Source organism: Pyrus communis, chromosome 15 (assembly GCF_963583255.1).
Source record: "Pyrus communis chromosome 15, drPyrComm1.1, whole genome shotgun sequence".
In the NCBI taxonomy this organism is placed as follows: domain Eukaryota; kingdom Viridiplantae; phylum Streptophyta; class Magnoliopsida; order Rosales; family Rosaceae; genus Pyrus; species Pyrus communis.
Genome location: NC_084817.1, coordinates 10,463,029 through 10,481,204, shown reverse-complemented (window position 1 = coordinate 10,481,204; position 18,176 = coordinate 10,463,029). Strand labels below are relative to the sequence as shown.

Here is an 18,176-nt window from a genome sequence, read left to right as displayed (position 1 = left end):
CGTGATTTGGTAAGGAGGCATACAATTTAATCTAACAAAATCTTTAACTGGCTCTTCTCCTTTTGCAAATAAGTAAAGCCAGTATGGTGTTTGGATTTTTTTTTTTTTTTTTTTTCAGACACAAGGGCGCAAGAAGATCAGAGGGAGTCACCCCTAGAACAACCAGACCCTGGAAAGTCAAATAACAGAGCCCTATACGCAACAGCAGGATAGGGCCTATCCCATATGTGAAGGTTGCCAAACTGGAAGCCAATACTCGTAACTGCATCAGCCACAAAATTTTTTTCACAAAAAATATGAGACCAAGAGATACAATCGAAGAAGTTGGCAATACATCTGATATCTTCAATAATAGACATGAGGCGCCAGGGAACGCTGCATTTACTGACAACAGCCTCCACCACCAGCTTCGAATCTCCTTCCACCGAGATCTTCTTTAGCCCCTTACTTCTAGCAACCCAAGGGGCATCTCTAAGAGCAAGGCATTCCGCAACATTAATAGATGTCAACCCCAACCTTCTAGCGCCAGCAACCACAGGCACACGACAAACATCTCTAAGAACAAAGCCAGCCGCCGCCATCGAGTCTTTGATTGAGCCATCAAAATTTATTTTGCAGAAACCCTCCCTAGGAGGTATCCATCTAATGATTCTTTTACTATTATTTTTAGCAATACTAAGGCTTTTATTAGCATTGACGTAGTCTTTACCCAAACTAAGGGCTAAATGACCAACTCTAGACGGGTAAGGTTTAGCATTATGGAAAGCAACCTGGTTTCTCATTTTCCAGATTTGCCAACAAATCAATAGAGCGACACTAAGCTTGGATAAATCCTCGCTATCATTAGCATCCATGGATGACAACCAATTAAGTAAATTAAGGTTTTGATTAGTAGAATGAGGGTTCCCTATTGAAAGAGAATCCCAAACCTGTTTAGCACAGACACAATGAATAAATAAATGTTTTTTGTCCTCTGGGTTGGTATTACACAACGGACAAATATCATTGATTGTATTAATGAATTTATGAATTCTGTTTGGAGTTTGAAGCTTATTAAGAATAAGAAGCCAACTGAACAGTTTAACTTTATTAGGTATGTTTAGCTTCCACATTTTCTTTAACATCTCCGTTTTGGCATTGTCATTAACAATTGCGTTTTGCACCCAGGTTGCTGATTTAACACTAAACTTGTCGTTTGCATTAAGACCCCAGCACACAACATCATCTCTATCAGATAAAGGGAGAGGAATACTACAAACTTTTTCGACAATGTCCCCATAAACAAAGTCTCTCAACATATTCTTATTCCAATCTCCATTGATAATAAAATAACTCACTCTCAAATTTAAGTCGCAGTTGGTAACTTGATCATCACGCATGAGATATGGTGGTAAGGAGACATACAAATTCTTTTTCTTCATCTTCAGCTTAAAATATTATGACAAAAGTGAGGCATAAAATATTGGGAAATATCCCAAAATGGGACATTTTCTTAATCTTGGAACAAAAATAGGACAAATCGGCCATGTACAAGCCATGCACAAAACCGAAATTACTAAAATATCCACATATAAATGAGTTATTTCCTCACATTCTCTGATTTCTCTCTCTCTACTCTCTCTCTCCCTTCCTCTCTCTCTTCTCTCACTTTCTCCCTCATGCACTCCTTTTCCCCTTCTCACTGTGCACACACGGTGCACTGTTATCCCTACCAACACTGTCCAAATCGAAGCCACCACCAATTTCATCTCGTCCTCATGAGTCCAAAATACCTAGCCTTGTCACAAATCTCATCCTCGATTGTTGGGATCGAAACTCAAGCAGTTCGCGATTTTTTTTTTCTGCCATTTATTAGCAACATGATAAACTACCGAGGTTCGAGACCACCACTAGACTCGCGTAGAGGGTGGGAACAAAGCCCAGTCATTAAACACTGGTGTTTTGTTCGAAGAGTTTTTTAGGATTTGCTCACCATATGTAAATGACATGCACATGATATGCTCACATATCTGAGCTAACCCAAAAACCTAGACCTCACAGCTCTCTTTTCGAAATCAAAAAAATAATGTCATCACATGTGATGTCACCACCATATACACTATGTGCACACCACATGCACATCATATGTATAGTATATGGATATGATATGCATAGAACTAGAGATCGAGCAACAAGCTGCTTTTCTCATTAGTAAGAAACTTTAACGGCAACCTATTGGCATAGTGGATACAATTAGAACATAATTGTTATGTATATAAGGTTACAGTGGCAATTTGAAAAGGCTTATTACACATATCAATCACCGTTTAACCGTGCAAATGGAAAACATGATACTCGTTGTTGTTATTTCAAGGACATGCATGATCCTTAACGTCCTCTAAGCTTTTTCTTAATTTTTTTTTTTGCCGGAGACCAACTAGGTTGCAGTCATACTTGCTAAAGTCAAGGGCACAACATACATGCACCATAACAAGTGAACATTCTCGCTTCTCATATTATGATGTAGCCATACACACCATATGCACATCACTTGCACATTACACACCATATGAACATTCTCGCTTCACAAATTTCTGCAATTGGACACTTGAAGCAGAAATTGTTCCATTCCAGTTTTGTAGCATTTTAAAACTTGAAATTTATTCCACAACCGATAGGCCCCAACATGAGACACAAACCCTATTTTAACTTCTATTAATTCATTTTACAAACAACTCATTTATTCCATAAATCATTGATGAAGGAACTTGGAACTAAACACCCTACCTTACTATGCCTGCCAAAGCTTCAGTCACTGGAAAAAATGGAATTTTCCAGCCAAAACAGAAAATATGGTACAAAATCCAACTCTCTTCTCACCTCTCTCTCGCATCCCTTTGTTCAAAATCAGAGGTATGAGGTCAACCTAAACCCCAGCTCACTCTTCTCACCTCTCTTTGGACTTCACTCTCTTTGAAATCAGATGAATTGATACTTAAAATTTAAATTAGGGTTTATGTTTCATGTTGGGGCCTATGGGTTGTGGAATATATTTCAAGTTTTGACGTGCTATAAAATTGGGATGGAAGAACTTCTAGTTCAAGTGTCTAATTGCAGAAATTTGTAAAAAGTTTTATGTGGTGTGCATGGCTACATCTTAATATGAGAAGTGGGAATGTTCACTAGTTATGATGCACATATGTTGTTCTCCAGAATTTAACGAGTATGACCACAACCTAGTTGGCCTCGATGAAAAATAAAATTAAGAAAATGTTTAGAGGACGTTAAGGATCATGCGTGTCCATGAAATAAAGACAACAAGTATCATGTTTTCCACGTGCGTAGTTAAGCGGTGATTGATATACGTAACAAGACTTCTCAAATTGCCACTGTAATACATAACAATTATGTTTTAATTGTATCCACTATACCAATAGGTTTCCGTTAAATTTTCTCATTCATGCGAAAAATAGCTCGTTACTTGATCTCCAGTTCTATGCATATCATGTGCATGTACTGTACATATGATGTGCATATGGTGTGTATATGGTGATAACATCACAAGTGATGATGTCACTTTTCTGATTTCGAAAAGAGAGTTGTGAGCTCTGGGTTTTTGGGTTGGCTTAAATTTGTGAGCCTATTATGTGCATGTCGTGTAGATATAGTGAGCAAATCTTGAAAAATTCATCCAACAAAACACCAGCATTTAATGATTTGGCTTTGTTCCCATTCTCGATGCAAGTCTAGTGCTGGTGGTTTCGAGCCTCAGTTGTTTGCCCTACTGCCAGAAAATAGCCAGAAAACTTGCAGCCTGTTTGAGTTTCTATCCTAACGATCGGGGATGAGATTCGTGACAAGGCTAGGTATTTTGGACTCGTGGAGATGAGATGAAATTGGTGGTGGCTTCGATTTGGGCTGTGTTGGTCAGGATGACAGTGCACCGTGTGTGCACAGTGAAAAAGGGAGAGAGAGAGTACATGCGGGAGAAAGTGAGAGAAGAGAGAGGGAGGGAGAGAGAAATCAGAAAATGGGAGGAAATAACCCATTTATATACAAAGGCAATTAAGCCATTTCAAGGTGTAGGAAAAATCGTATTTATGTTTGATTGTTGGGCATGTCGTGTGCATGTTCGAAATGTCCTATTTTGTCCCAAGATTAAGAAATTGTCCTATTTCTGGGTATTTCTTAAAATATTTAGGATTTTTCTTAGAGAGTATGCATATGTAGGTATTGACACGATGAGTAAAAAGAACGAATAGAAATGATAGCTTCATTAAGATGAACTCGCATACATAAATGCGTCTTGGATGAGAACATCATAAAGATGTCAGGAGGATTCTCAAACCAAACTAAATCGTTACTAACCGAAAGAACAAATTTAGTTAAACAGTGTGTGACACCATTACAAAAATGTGACATCTAACTAAATCTTATGTTTGTCACAGTTGTAGATAGACTCTTGATGTCATATGCAATTAATCCCCGCGGCGAACCAGCCACAGCGGTGCTCACGACATCACTAATTGCTTGTGTAGAATCACGATAGCGTGCTCACGACATATGAGTAAAAAATTAATTCCATTTGTTTCATCAGAAGAAAATAGTTTGAACCAAGATGTAGTATATATATTAGGGAATTGTTATTAACACTCTAAAATTTTCATTCTACACTCCTTACAAGTGTATTTTTATTTCTAATTATGAAAAGTTTGAAGTGCAAAATGAGATTTGGGAAATTTTATTTAAACACATCTAACCTCTTTCTACACCCAACTTAAATTTTAAATTTTAATTGTCTATCTTACCCTATTCCATAATTACTATTAATTACAAAATGAAATTAATAATAAAAATCAAATTTATTAATAGACCCACATACTATAATTAAACCCTAGCATCACCCTTTTGTTTATCCTACGTTCATTCCGACTAAAATCTTAATATCTCTAATAGAGAAAAAACAAGCTTTTCTATTGATGGATGGTGATTTTGAAGTTTGTAATCCTCCAATTAAGGTATGACTCGATTTATGGATATTTTGTTTTTTATTTTTTTTGCTTCTTTTTTGGATTAAATTTCATACTTTTTATATTATATTGTATTTGTTTTCCTCTGCCATCTGTATGTGCTCCAAAACACCAATGCAAGGACTTTTGATTAGTACTGCAAAGACATAAAACTTGATTCTTGGTGCAAATAAAGATTGCTCAACCTTAACCATGAACTGGCGGGTGGCATGTTTTGCACCTTTTTTATTTGAAAGAGCTCCAATTTGTTTATTAACAGTACAACAAAACACCCAGCCCTATGTCACTTTAAAGTTTCTTAAAAAGTACTTGAAAATGCTTGATTTAAAAAGGACTGAACTGGGACTTGCATAACATTCTCTTGGCAAATTCAAGTCTATGGAATGATCTCTTGGATCCCAAGTCCATGGGTGGGTTGTGGTACCAGAAAGAAAAAAAGCAACCATGGAAATGTTAGTCCTATACGGCATATGCAATTATAAAGGGGCAAAGGATGCCTCTTTGAAAAAAAAATAAAAAAACATTCAATTAGAGATGTTATTTTATAGAAGGAATGGGTGTAAGGATAATTTTACATTTTGAATTGAGTTTGAGAGGGTAGTTTAGACAATAAATTTGGGTTTAAAGAGATATTAATTCTTTAATAAAAGAACAATATGGGTGAAGAAAGTAACTTAAGTGTAGAAAGATGTTAGATGAGTTCAAATAAAATTTCCTATAAGGTTTTTGAAGTGCCAATAACTATACAAACGATACTATCAACTTCTTTTCATAAATTCTAATTATGTTCCACCTTTTCAATTTCTCCCTATTTTACTAAATGACAATTTTCAGTATTAAAGATATATAGGTTAAACTACGAAATAATTAACTCTCCTCAAAACTGTTCAACAACCATGGCATGTGGACGGTTGCTAATATATATATATATAGAAGGTACATAAAACATGTAGAATTGGATTTGGTTAGACGTATAGAAATTAGAAAGGAGTTAATGAGTAAGTTACGTTTTAAATGGGGAAACTTAACGTCCATATATATGTTTGACTCCCTTGCAAGGGAAACGCTTCATGTGGTATTCAAATGAATTGTCTTGTTTGTTGGCAACAAGTATATATGATCATATCTCCAGACCCTTTATTAAAAGGGATTTCTATTTTTTTTCCAAAAATTAGGATTAGGTGTGGGGTCCGTTTTACATCGAACTTCAATAATCCGAACCATTTATTTTGTAAGTCTCAATTAATAAATCATCCTTGCAAAAATTCAATTCAATCCAAAACCATTTGCTTACTTAATTATCAAGACAAAATTTCATTAATTCTTATATAACAAAATATTTGTTAATTTCTTTGAACCTAATTAGATGTCTTAAACATTTCCTATTTGACTAATATTTTGCAAGGATGATCTATGAGGTGAAACTTGAAAAATAGACAGTTCAGATCATTAAAGTTCGATATGATGTGGACTACACAACTAATTCTCATTTTTATAAAAAAATAAGGATTACTTCCCTTAAAGGTTTCCATCATATCACTATTACATATATATATTTCCGTCCTCCATCTTTTAATTTGTTTGTCGATCAGTTTCTAATTTGTTTCTCCTGCACTCCATCAGCCTTCAGGCCCCTATTCTTTTCGCTGATCACGCTTACCAGGTAATGCTACCTCCATCTTTTACATATTGGGCGACCTCTTTGAGAGAGATTTCAATAAAACCGATTTACCGTCACCATGTCGTCTCTCTCTCTCTCCGACTCCCTCGATGTTGAGTACGTTGCGAGTAGGGGATGGACGGCTGAGATTTCTAATATTCTAGCATGATTTTTATGTCCTTGAGAACCTAAGATTGGGTTCTTGTCTCACCTCTTGGACTCTTACACAGAAGGTTCACAATTGTAACGTTAAAAGTCCTATTTGTTTAGAGGGGTATAGTCAAATTAGGATTTGATAGGATTTCACAAGATTTTAATAAACTTTAAAATTAGAATGTAGTCAAATTAGGATTTGAGAGGATTTTAAAAATACATCCAAATCTATGGGTAGTCAATATAGATTTTGATAGGGATTTTTAAAGTGATTATAAATCTAGGGGTATTAAAAAAATCAAGGATTTGATAGCATTTCATTAAGTTGTGAATTTTATTGGATTTGTGAGCACAAATATACATAACCAAGAGAAAAAAAGAACCTCACCTCCACCCCTAGGATTTCCAATCCAGCTTGCTTACATTTTTTCACTCCCTTCTTTCCTCTCCCACTCCTCTCCCAAACCCTAGCGGGTCGTAACAGAATCTCATGGAACTCTTGCCATCCTTAGATTTGATTTTTATGACTTGAGTTCTGGAAAATTGGATGAAGTGGTGTGTTTAGTTGGTGGGTGTTGGGCATTTGAAAACAGAGCAACGGGGTTTGTTTAGTTGTGGTGAATTGGGTCCTCCAGGTATTTGATAAAAAGCACAAGAGGGTTTTTGGGTTTTTTGGAGTGGGAGAATGGGACAGAAGAGGCTGAAGGGTGGAGGAGGAGGGAGGGAGAAGAAGAAGAAGGCCTTGAAAGACCATGGGGCCTGTGTTGGAGATGATGATAATTAACTTCTTTTTGAAATATCTCAAAGAAATTCAAGTTATGTCTGTATTGGTTTGATGATGCTTAGAAATCTTATGAAATCCATAATCAAAATCTACACAAATCAATTGAAATCTATAATGAAAATCCATACAGGATTGAAAAGTCCATTAAAATCCTTTGAAATCTATCACTTAATAAAGTCTATTAAAATCATCTGAAATCCAAATTAACTATACCCTCCTTAATATATAATTAAGCTCACCTGAACCATTAAACTCTGGCCCTTCTCAGCCCTCCTCAAGTACTGTAGCAAACAAATTAGTTGAAACTAATTCGATTTTAATAATGAACTAATCAGTATATCTTGCTTTCTGCCCATTTTTGTTTTTACCTGTGTTTGTGTTTTCACTTTCTGCTGTTTTTACTTGCTTAGCCATATTATACATTTTCAAACTGATCTTGAAACCCTTATTGGTGTCCTACTCTGAGCTAACAGAAAACTTTCATACACCTTAAGCTAAAATTAACCTAATTTTCAGACTTTTGACTTTGAATGAATCCTTACAAATTTCTACAAAAGAATATGCAATTAATTATATTGTACCTTTATAATTATATTTCATATAATTAACTAGTTCCCTCTGATTAATTTACCTTATTTTTTGATCAGGCAAATGTCTAAGCCTCAGAGTTCTCTTCCATGCCTGCTTCTGATCTTCTTATCCGAAGCGCTCTTTCATTCCTCTCAGGCTGACGTTGGCACTGCTGCTCAGTACAGGCCCCCTTATTTACGTAAATTCTGCATAAATTTTACTCTCGTGCATCTTAAATTCATTCTTTCTTTTTTTATGTTTTTGGATTTTCGCTTTATTTTCTTGAACACTTTGTTGGATTATGGAAATGTCGAGGGTCTAAATTCTGAAAGTAAAGAAATGCTAAACAGAATATCTCAAAATTATGAGCAAACGAACTTAAGAATATCCGAAAACGATTTTTTAGTAAAAAATTGTGAAGATATACATAAATTCCAGACTATGGCTGCATAGAGTAATGCTATGAAGACATACAAAACCTTATACACAATCTTATACAGGTGATCCTAAACACAAATGCTAAGGCACACCTATTACATAGTTTATCAGTTTTGTGTGTCTAAAATAACAATTTTGTTTTTGTTAACATATCCATACTAATTAATACCTTCCATGCATATAGCTACCGCCTGTGGTGGAAGTGACCAGGGACAGTTTCCGCCGGGCAACCTGTTCGCGTCCGTTGGTGAGGGAATTTGGGACAATGGTGCAGCTTGTGGAAGGCAATATCAGGTGAGGTGCATAAGCGCTCCCGTGCGAGGAACCTGCGTTCCAGGGAACACGATTCAGGTAAAGATAGTGGATCGTGCACTCTCTTCGGTGTCCCGACCTTCAAGAAGTGATGCTACCATAGTTCTCTCCACTACTGCATTTGCTGCAATCGCCAACTCTTCCGCTACATTCGTTAACATAGAATTTCAACAGTAAGTAGTAAATATCTCATGATTTTATTTTATTTTCTGTCTTTTTCTTTGTATCACCATTTATTGAAAGTCAAGAGTGGGTATTCCATATGCAGCATTAGTCATATGCAGCATCTGTCACCCCATATCGTCTAATAAAAGTCAAGAGTGGGTATCCAGAGCTATTGGTTAGGTAGACGATATGGGTGCAGTTGTCACCTTACTTCTAGTTAGATCTTGTATCTTCTTTCCCATACTTCTAGGGTGGTTAGAAGATTTTTGCCTTACCTTCTTTCTGCTTTTTATAGAGTTGCCGTGTAGGAGTGATTCAAGGGTGATCAGTGTGTTGATCACACCTTGCCCTATATATCTTGTATTCTTGTGCTGTTGTTTCTCTATGAAAAGATAATACAAACAAAACACTTAAAACTCAACATGGTATCAGAGCAGGAATAACATGTCCTTATGATACTCGTTGCTTTATTCTTCAAGCTTTCTTTCATGGTTGACGAAAACCCCATCCTTGAGTCTGACACTGATAGCTCACTTGGAGTCAGTCATAAAAATCAACCGGAGATTGATGTAAATCCTAATCAAAGGTTGAGTTCTGTGCTTCTAAATGAGTTCAACTACTTACCGTGGTCGAGGGCAGTTTCACTTGCCCTAGGAGGAAGATCAAAGCTAGGGTTCATAAATGGAAGTATTGAAGCTCCTGATGCTTCCTCTACCACTCATGAATCTTGGCTTAGCAAGGATCAGTTGGTCATGTCCTGGCTCCTCAATTACATGGAGAGAAAGATAGCTAAGATATTCAGCTACTCTGAGTCATCCTTTCAGTTGTGGAAGTCCGTGCAAGAGATGTATGGAAATCAGAATAATGCAGCCCGTGTGTTTCAACTTAAAAGAGATATCACGAGCATGCAACAAGATGGAAAACCTTTTGTTCAGCTACTTGGAAGTCTAAAAGGTATGTGGAATGAGTTGGAGGTATTCCGTCCACATACAACGGACTTAAACTTGCTTCTTGAAAGGGCTGAAGAAAACAAAATCTTCCAGCTTCTCACTAGTTTGGGGTCGGAATATGAAGATCTGCATAGCCATATTCTCATGAATCCAGAGCTCCCCACCTTTGCAAATGTTTGTGCAACAATTCAAAGGGAAGAAGTGGGAAAAAAAGTTATGAACACCGATACCTCAACAACTGCCTCAGAAGTTAAGGCTTACTTTTCTAGTGAAAATAAACACTTCTCCAGTGATAAAAAGTACAAAGGAAGAAATCCTTATCTCAAATGCAAACATTGTGATGCCACCGGACATGTGAGGGACACTTGCTGGATTTTTCACCCTGAGCTCAAACCAGACTTCATGAAGAATGAAAGGTTTATTCAGAAGAAGCTTCCGTTTCCTAGTTATAAAGCTAATCATGCCTCATCCCTGTCAACTAGAGGCTTAGAGGATCTTCTAAATTTTACCTCCAATCCCACCACACTTATAAATAAGTTCGCTGCATTCCTTCAACTGAAGAAGGAAGTCTCTGTGAGTGATGAAGTTGGTACCTCTGGTAATGGCAACTCAACTGCAATGCTAGGAAAGTTTGTAGGTTTTCTGGCTGACTCAAAAAAGCTCACTCAAGACAACATGCAAGGTATACTGACAGCTTTCAAAATTCTCTAAATATAAATCAATTGCATGACTTGTGGGTCATAGATTCCGGTGCCACAGATCACATGACCAACCAAGTTTACAAGCTCTGTGATTTTAAAAAACTTCCTACACCTTCACATGTTTCAATTGCTAATGGGGAGGGAGCTAAAGTGGTAGGAATGGGAAAAATACATCTAGTGTATGACAATATAGAGCCTAAAGCCTTGTACATTCCTTCATTTCCTTTTCAACTTCTTTCAGTTGGAAAAATCACACATGCATTAAACTGTTCAGTTATTTTCTCCCCTTATACTGTCATTTTTTAGGACTGTATCACCAAGAAGAAGATTGGTGAAGGTTTTTTCTTAAATGGTCTCTATTACCTATCCAAGAAGACATAATTTCTCAAGGGATTTCAACTCAAGTCTAACCTAAGTCAAGATCAAACATTGTGGCATCAAAGATTAGCTCATCCTTCTAAGCTCATTTTGTCAAGATTTTTCCAAATCTGTGTAAAGAAGTGATCCAGTGTGATACTTGTCATTTTTGTAAAAACCACTAGGTTACCTTTTGGTTTATCCTCAAATAAGATTAAACAAGTTTTTGAACTTGTACATTCAGACATATGGGGGCCATTTTTTGAACCTTTTGATGGGTATAAGTACATTGTAACTTTCATAGATGATTTCTCGAGAGTTACTTGGTTATATATTTTGAAATCTAAGACTGAAGTTGTTGAAGCATTCATAGACTTTCATAATCTGGTCAAAAATCATTTCAATTCCCAAATCCAAACTTTGAGATCTGATAATGGCTCGGAATATATGTCACACATCATGAAACAATATTTAAGCAGTAACGGAATTTTGCATCAAACCAGTTGTGCTGGTACTCCACAACAAAACGGTCTAGCCGAGAGAAAGAATCGTGATCTACTTGAAAAAACAAGAGCTCTAATGTTGCACATGAATGTACCAAAAATATTTTGGTCCCAAGGGGTTATGACAGCTACATATATCATAAACAGATTACCAAGTCAAGTCTTGGAGTTCAAATCTCCAATATAAGTGTTAAAAGGAAGGGATGTTAGTCTGTCACACCTTAAAGTCCTTGGATGCACATGATATATTCATATTCAACCACAACATAGGGATAAACTGGACCCTAGGGCTAACAAATGCATGTTTCTTGGTTACTCATCTACTAAAAAAGGTTACAAGTGCTATAATCCCGAGTTAAAGAGAGTTGTAGTTTCAAGGGATGTACGATTTGATGAAACTAACCCCTTTTTCAACAAGTTGTCTAAAGATCAGTCACAGAGGGAGTCATGTTTTGAGTTTTTTCCCTTACTAAGGGCTGAGGAACTATCTTTCGAGATACAACCTCTTAGTTCTCCTGCTGCAGCTAATGAAACTCAAGATCGTAATCACAATCCTGACCAACAGATGCATAATGAAGAATTTCCTCATGAAGAGCCAAAATGCTCAACAAAAGAAACACAATAGTTTCAAGGCAAAAGAAATCCAGTGTGTGTTAGGCATCCTCCTACAAGACTTCAAGATTATGTGACTTATTCAAAAAGACATCCAATTAGTGGTTTCATGTCCTACTAGAAAGTTTCAAAATCTTATGTTGCCTATTTGAACACCATCACCAGTCATTGCAAGCCTCAAACATTTCAAGAAGCAAACTGTCAAGAAGTGTGGAGAAATGCCATAGAGGAAGAGCTTCATGCTCTCACTAATCACAACACTTGGAGTGTAGTTAGACTTCCACCATGAAAAAGGGCAGTTAGTAGTAAGTGGATCTACAAGATCAAATTCCACTCAGATGGATCGATTGAAAGGCACAAAGCTAGGATGGTGGCTAAAGGATTCACTCAAACATATGTCATGGACTACAAGGAAAAATTTACTCCAGTTGCCAATATGAACACTATGAGGGTGTTATTGTCTGTTGTTGTGAATAAAGGATGGGCTTTATACTAAATGGGTGTGAAGAATGCATTCTTCCATGGTGACCTTGAAGATGAGGTTTACATGAAACTTCCGTCGGGACATCCTCAATACAATGAGCCTGGCATGGTGTGTAAGTTGCATAAATCCATTTATGGATTAAAACAATCCATAAGAGCCTGGTACGCCAAGCTCAGCTCGGTTCTTGAAGAAGTTGGTTTTCAAAGAAGTCACGCAGACTCATCCATGTTTGTTCGAACATGAGTGGTTGGCAAACTTGTTGTGTTGATCATGTTGAGAATATCGCATTTAAGAATGGGAAAAACAAGAACAAACTCTAGAAATTGAAAAACAAATAACCAAGATAAATAACACCAAGAATTTACATGGTTTGGCAATATGTGCCTACGTCTACAGGACAGCAACAACAATCTTTCACTATATCAATAATAAGTACAACCAATAATCTTGCCAAATCCCTAGAACTAGGACTTGACGAAAAACCTGAAAGAACAAGAACAAGAAATATACTATCTCTTTTCTTTTCTTTTGCACACACTTTGCCTTTCTAAATCAAAACTAGTACAATAGCCCCTTTATGTAGACATAATAAAGGTCTTTTTTAATAAGGATTATTAATCCTAATTGGAAACTAGTTATAAAACCTACTCCAATTGAGAAACCAACTCCAATTGGGAAAACAACTCCAATTAGGAAAATAATTTAATCCTCTAAGACTATAATTCCTTATAGACTAAGGACAACTTATCATGGGCTGGAAAAAACCCAACAATTTCCCCTTCCAGACCATGAGGAAAGTATACCAAAATAGGATTGCTTTTCTTGACCTAACTCCCATTGATCAAACTTTTCATGACCAAACTCCCCCTGATCGAACTACCCATAACCAAGCTCCCCTTGATCGAACTAATCATTAATCAAGGCCCTCTTGATTAGATTTCTCTTGACCAGGCTCCCCCTGATCGCAATACCCATCGTCATTGGCAAAGGTAATTATAGACTTCTTTGCCAGAAAACCATCAATCATTTGCATTAAAGAAGCTCTTTATCATAAGTCACAACACTTGCAGTATTGTTTCCATCCTTTTATTCCTCTTTCCATTTACGACAATGCTTCTTCATGTGACCTTTTTCCCCACAATAGTGGTAGTCGCCATTGAATCTCATCTCACCGGAATTTTTGCCTCTTTTCTTTGTGACAAAGAGTTGTCCAGCAACTGCACTTGAAGCTTTTCTCCTTGTTTCTTCATTAAACATGCTATCCTTAACAGCATCCATAGACAGTATGCCATTAGAAGCCAAATTGTTTACAGTTACGACGAAGGTTTCCAAACTATCTGGCAAAGATCCCATCAATAAAAGTGCTAGCAATTCTTCTTCAATATTCAAACTCATAGTGGCTACCTGATTGATCACGTTTTGAAAGTTGTTCAAGTGCTCGGTTACACTAACATCTTCTGCATACTTCACGTTGACAAGCTTTTTGATAAGGAATGCTTTATTGGCATTGGTCTTCTTCTCAAAGAGGGATTCTAACTTCTTCTAAAAAGCTTGTGCATCAGTTTCTTTAGACACATGGTGATAGATGCTCTCATCCACCCATTGTCTAATGCTCTCATCCACCCATTGTCTAATTGTACTAATAGTTTTACAATTAATCTTGGTCCAATTGGCTTCAGACATATTTGCTGGCTTGCTATTAATACCTTCAATTGGTTCATGGAGATTTTTACAATAAAGCATGTCCTCCATTCTTGATCTCCACGTAACCCAGTTGGAGCAGGTGAGTTTCATCATAATTGCACCCTCCATTCTAAATGGATATCAGCCAATCCTGGCTCTGATACCACTTGTTGAGAATGTCGCGTTTAAGAATGGGAAAAACAAGAACAAACTTTGGAAATCAAAAAACAAATAACCAAGATAAATAACACCAATAATTTACGTGGTTTGGCAATATGTGCCTACGTCCACGGGACAATAACAACAATCTTTCACTATATCAATAATGAGTACAACCAATAATCTTGCCAAATCTCTAGAATTAAGACTTGACGAAAAACCTGAAAGAACAAGAACAAGAAATATACCATCTTTTTTCTTTTCTCTCACACACACTTTGCCCTTCTAAATCAAAACTAGTACAATAGCCCCTTTATATAGACATAATAAAGGTCTTCTTCAATAAGGATTATTAATCCTAATTGGAAACTAGTTATAAAACCTACTCCAATTGAGAAACTAACTCCAATTGGGTAAACAACTCCAATTGGGAAAACAACTCCGATTGGGAAAACAATTTAATCCTTTAAGACTATAATTCCTTATAGACTTAGGACAACTTATCATGGGCTGGAAAAAACCCAACAGATCTCTGTTGATGACTTAATAATCACTGGGGACAATGCTGATGAAATTGCAAACCTTAAGGGCCTGTTGAGTGATTTGGGGTTTCAAACAAAGCAACCTATGTCAATGTACTGTGATAATCAAGTTGCAATGCACATAGCTTCCAATCCAGTGTTCCACAAACGAACAAAACATGTCACTGTGTCCGTGCTCAAGTGCAAACTCAAGTGATTCAAACTCTTTACACAAGAAGTGCTGATCAGTTAGCTGACATTTTCACCAAACCATTTCCTCCAAATCAGTTTAAGCGTCTTCTATCCAAACTCGGTTCCATCAACATTCTGGACCTAGCTTGAGGGGGAGTATTGAAAGTCAAGAGTGGGTATTCCATATGCAGCATCAGATGCAGCATTACTCACCCCATATCATCTAATAAAAGTCAAGAGTGGGTATCCGGAGCTATTGGTTAGGTAGACGATATGGGTGCATTTGTCACCTTACTTATAGTTAGATCTTGCATCTTCTTTCCCATACTTCTAGGGTGGTTAGAAACATTTTACCTTACCTTCTTTCTGCTCCCTGTTTTATGGAGCTGCCGTGTAAGAGTGATTCAAGGGTGATCAGTGTGTTGATCACACCTTGCCCTATATATCTTGTATTCTTGTGTTGTTGTTTCTCTATGAAAATATAATACAAACAAAACACTTAAAACTCAACACCATTGACATTAACTTTATGACTTTCATTTGGGGATGTGAGCATGTTTATGAACACGTAATTATGGTAATTAGACAGGGGATTAGTAGGGAAACTAGCTGGTGGTCTGGTGAGGACCTTAATTGTTGTAGAAGGCACAAGAATTCAAAGATCAGTTCGAATAATGCATGCATGATGTGTATTATGTTTTGCACAACATATAGAGTTTGGTCCAGTAATATATAGAGGCACCAAGTTCTAAGTCAATGTACATGCTAATATCTAATTGTTAGTAATCAATAAAGTTCAAAGCCGAGGCAAATTTGAGTCAATTAAGTACGTTTGTCATGACATTTCATGAATAAATTTGGGTTAATTAACAAATCCGGAGTTATTAACCCTATTCAAATTGCAGTCAAATTGATAGATCGAGTCACAAAACTAACAAAATGAGAATTATATATATTTAGAGAGACTTTGAATTTGGTCCCTAGTCATTGACTGTTTGACTAAAACCTTAATGGTATTCAAATTTTTATCATATTCCCTTGATTTTGTACACCTTGTTATATTACTATCAAAATTTATATTCTATGTTTGACATTAAATTTTTTACTATAATCTGGTCACAATCATTAAATTAGAGGAAAGGGGCTGGGCTACCCTTTTGATCAATCTCCAGCTGCTCAGTGCTGCTATTGCTGTGAGTTGTAAAAAGTCTTGGCCTCGAGCCAAGTTGGGGCGTGATTTAATTCTCGTAATGAGAGTGAGTGTTGTGTATATATATGACATATAAATCTCAAATTTAATATCCCTCACTATATTACAATTAGAAATGGCTACAATAATAATAATTCAAAATTTTTGATTTAATAAATGGATATTAAATGGATAAAAACAATGTAACAATACATGATAATAAACGGCAAAAGAGTATCCTTAGTGTTAAAAATTGGGACATTTTTAATATATTTTTTTTTTCAAAAAAAATTTGGTATACATTTATAAAGAAGAATGGGTACATTTTAAATAAATTATGGGTACAAGTAAAAGATAAAAAAAATTCTGAGTACAAATAGAAATTTTAAAAAATATGGGCACAAAAGAAAATTAATATATAGGTACAAATTAAAACTAAAAAGAAAATTAGTACAAACTTAAAAAATGGTTGCAAATTAAAATTGGAGACAAACTAATTAAAATAGAAATATATGATAGAAAGTTTAGCCATAAATATAAAGATACTAAATGTAACGTTTCTAATACTAAATGAATATATTTTAAATATAAAATTTAATTATGTTGATGTATAAATATTTTATTATTGAAATAAATGACCTTTATTAAAACCCAAGGACCTTAATCAAAATTTGCTAAGAAACAAGGTTTAATCAATGAAATAGAGAAAATAGTGATAATAACCTATCAATGGAATAGAGAAAATAGGAATGAGAACCTAATTTCTTCTTATATTTATGGTCCGCTACCATGGAGGAGAGGGCGGAGAGAAGAAGTGGGACTTTGGATTTGAATTTCTTCGGGAAAGTTATCGATCGATTGCAAATTTTTCCATTTGGAGGGGACCCTTTGATTTTCTAGAAACTTTGAGGATGGAAGGTCATTTAGTTTGGTTGCTTTGTGTGTACTTTCCAGTTTGTGGTTAGTGTTTAGTTGAATTTCACTTGTATTAGGGTGTGTCTTTCTAGAGAGAGCCAGACTTTGGAAATTTTGTCATATACAAATTTGATAAAATGAGAATTATGATTAGATCCCTCTATTGTTTGATTGCGCCTACTCTCTGGTTAATGGGTAACAATGTTATTATGTAACCTCAAGGGGTAACAGTACGTCCTCTTCACTTGTAAGTGAGAGGTCTTATGTTCGATTCTCGCCAAATGCGAATTTGAATCACATTAATGCTAGCTTATTGTGTGGTTAAGCCCACCCCTCCCTCTTAGTGTATACAATATCTCTTGTTAAAAAAATAATAATAAATAAATAAATAAATAAAAAAAGAAGGGTAACAGTACGTACCCTTGAGAAAATGAGAAAATAATGGCAACATAGAGTTTTTCCTTTCATTATTTGTATTGGTTTGTACTGGTTTTTAATATGTAAATGTGCTAATTAGACATGCACAAGAATATTATATATTAAAGAATATTCTACACTTATTTGATCTTGTGTTTCTTCATGACAGTAAATGATCAGGTGTAATTTTTTCCTTTTGCAGGATATGAACTATGAAAGGGAAATTTTATGGTACTCTTTAAGAAAAGGGTAATGATGCTCTTTGTTGTAATAAAATTATTAATGGACGTTATGAAATTGTGTATCATCATTATTTATTTTGGATTCTTTACCTTTACTTTTAACGGGTGTTACAACATAATGTTACACATCCAATCTCAAAATTCAAGTAAAGTACCGTTT

General features: G+C 35.8%; 2 protein-coding genes across 2 annotated transcripts; one reads left to right on the top strand and one right to left on the bottom strand.

Moving 5' to 3' along the window:
- Nucleotides 1-137: 137 nt before the first annotated feature.
- On the bottom strand, nucleotides 138-581 carry LOC137717039 (uncharacterized). Its single transcript, XM_068456357.1, has one exon. It carries the CDS (start codon nucleotides 579-581, stop codon nucleotides 138-140), a length of 444 nt encoding a protein of 147 aa, XP_068312458.1.
- A 5,985-nt stretch (nucleotides 582-6,566) lies between these two features.
- Nucleotides 6,567-18,176, top strand: LOC137716816 (EG45-like domain containing protein). Its single transcript, XM_068456188.1, has 4 exons — nucleotides 6,567-6,672; nucleotides 8,254-8,375; nucleotides 8,799-9,099; nucleotides 17,977-18,176. Exons 2-4 carry the CDS (start codon nucleotides 8,258-8,260, stop codon nucleotides 17,981-17,983), a joined length of 426 nt encoding a protein of 141 aa, XP_068312289.1. The 5' UTR covers nucleotides 6,567-6,672; nucleotides 8,254-8,257; the 3' UTR covers nucleotides 17,984-18,176.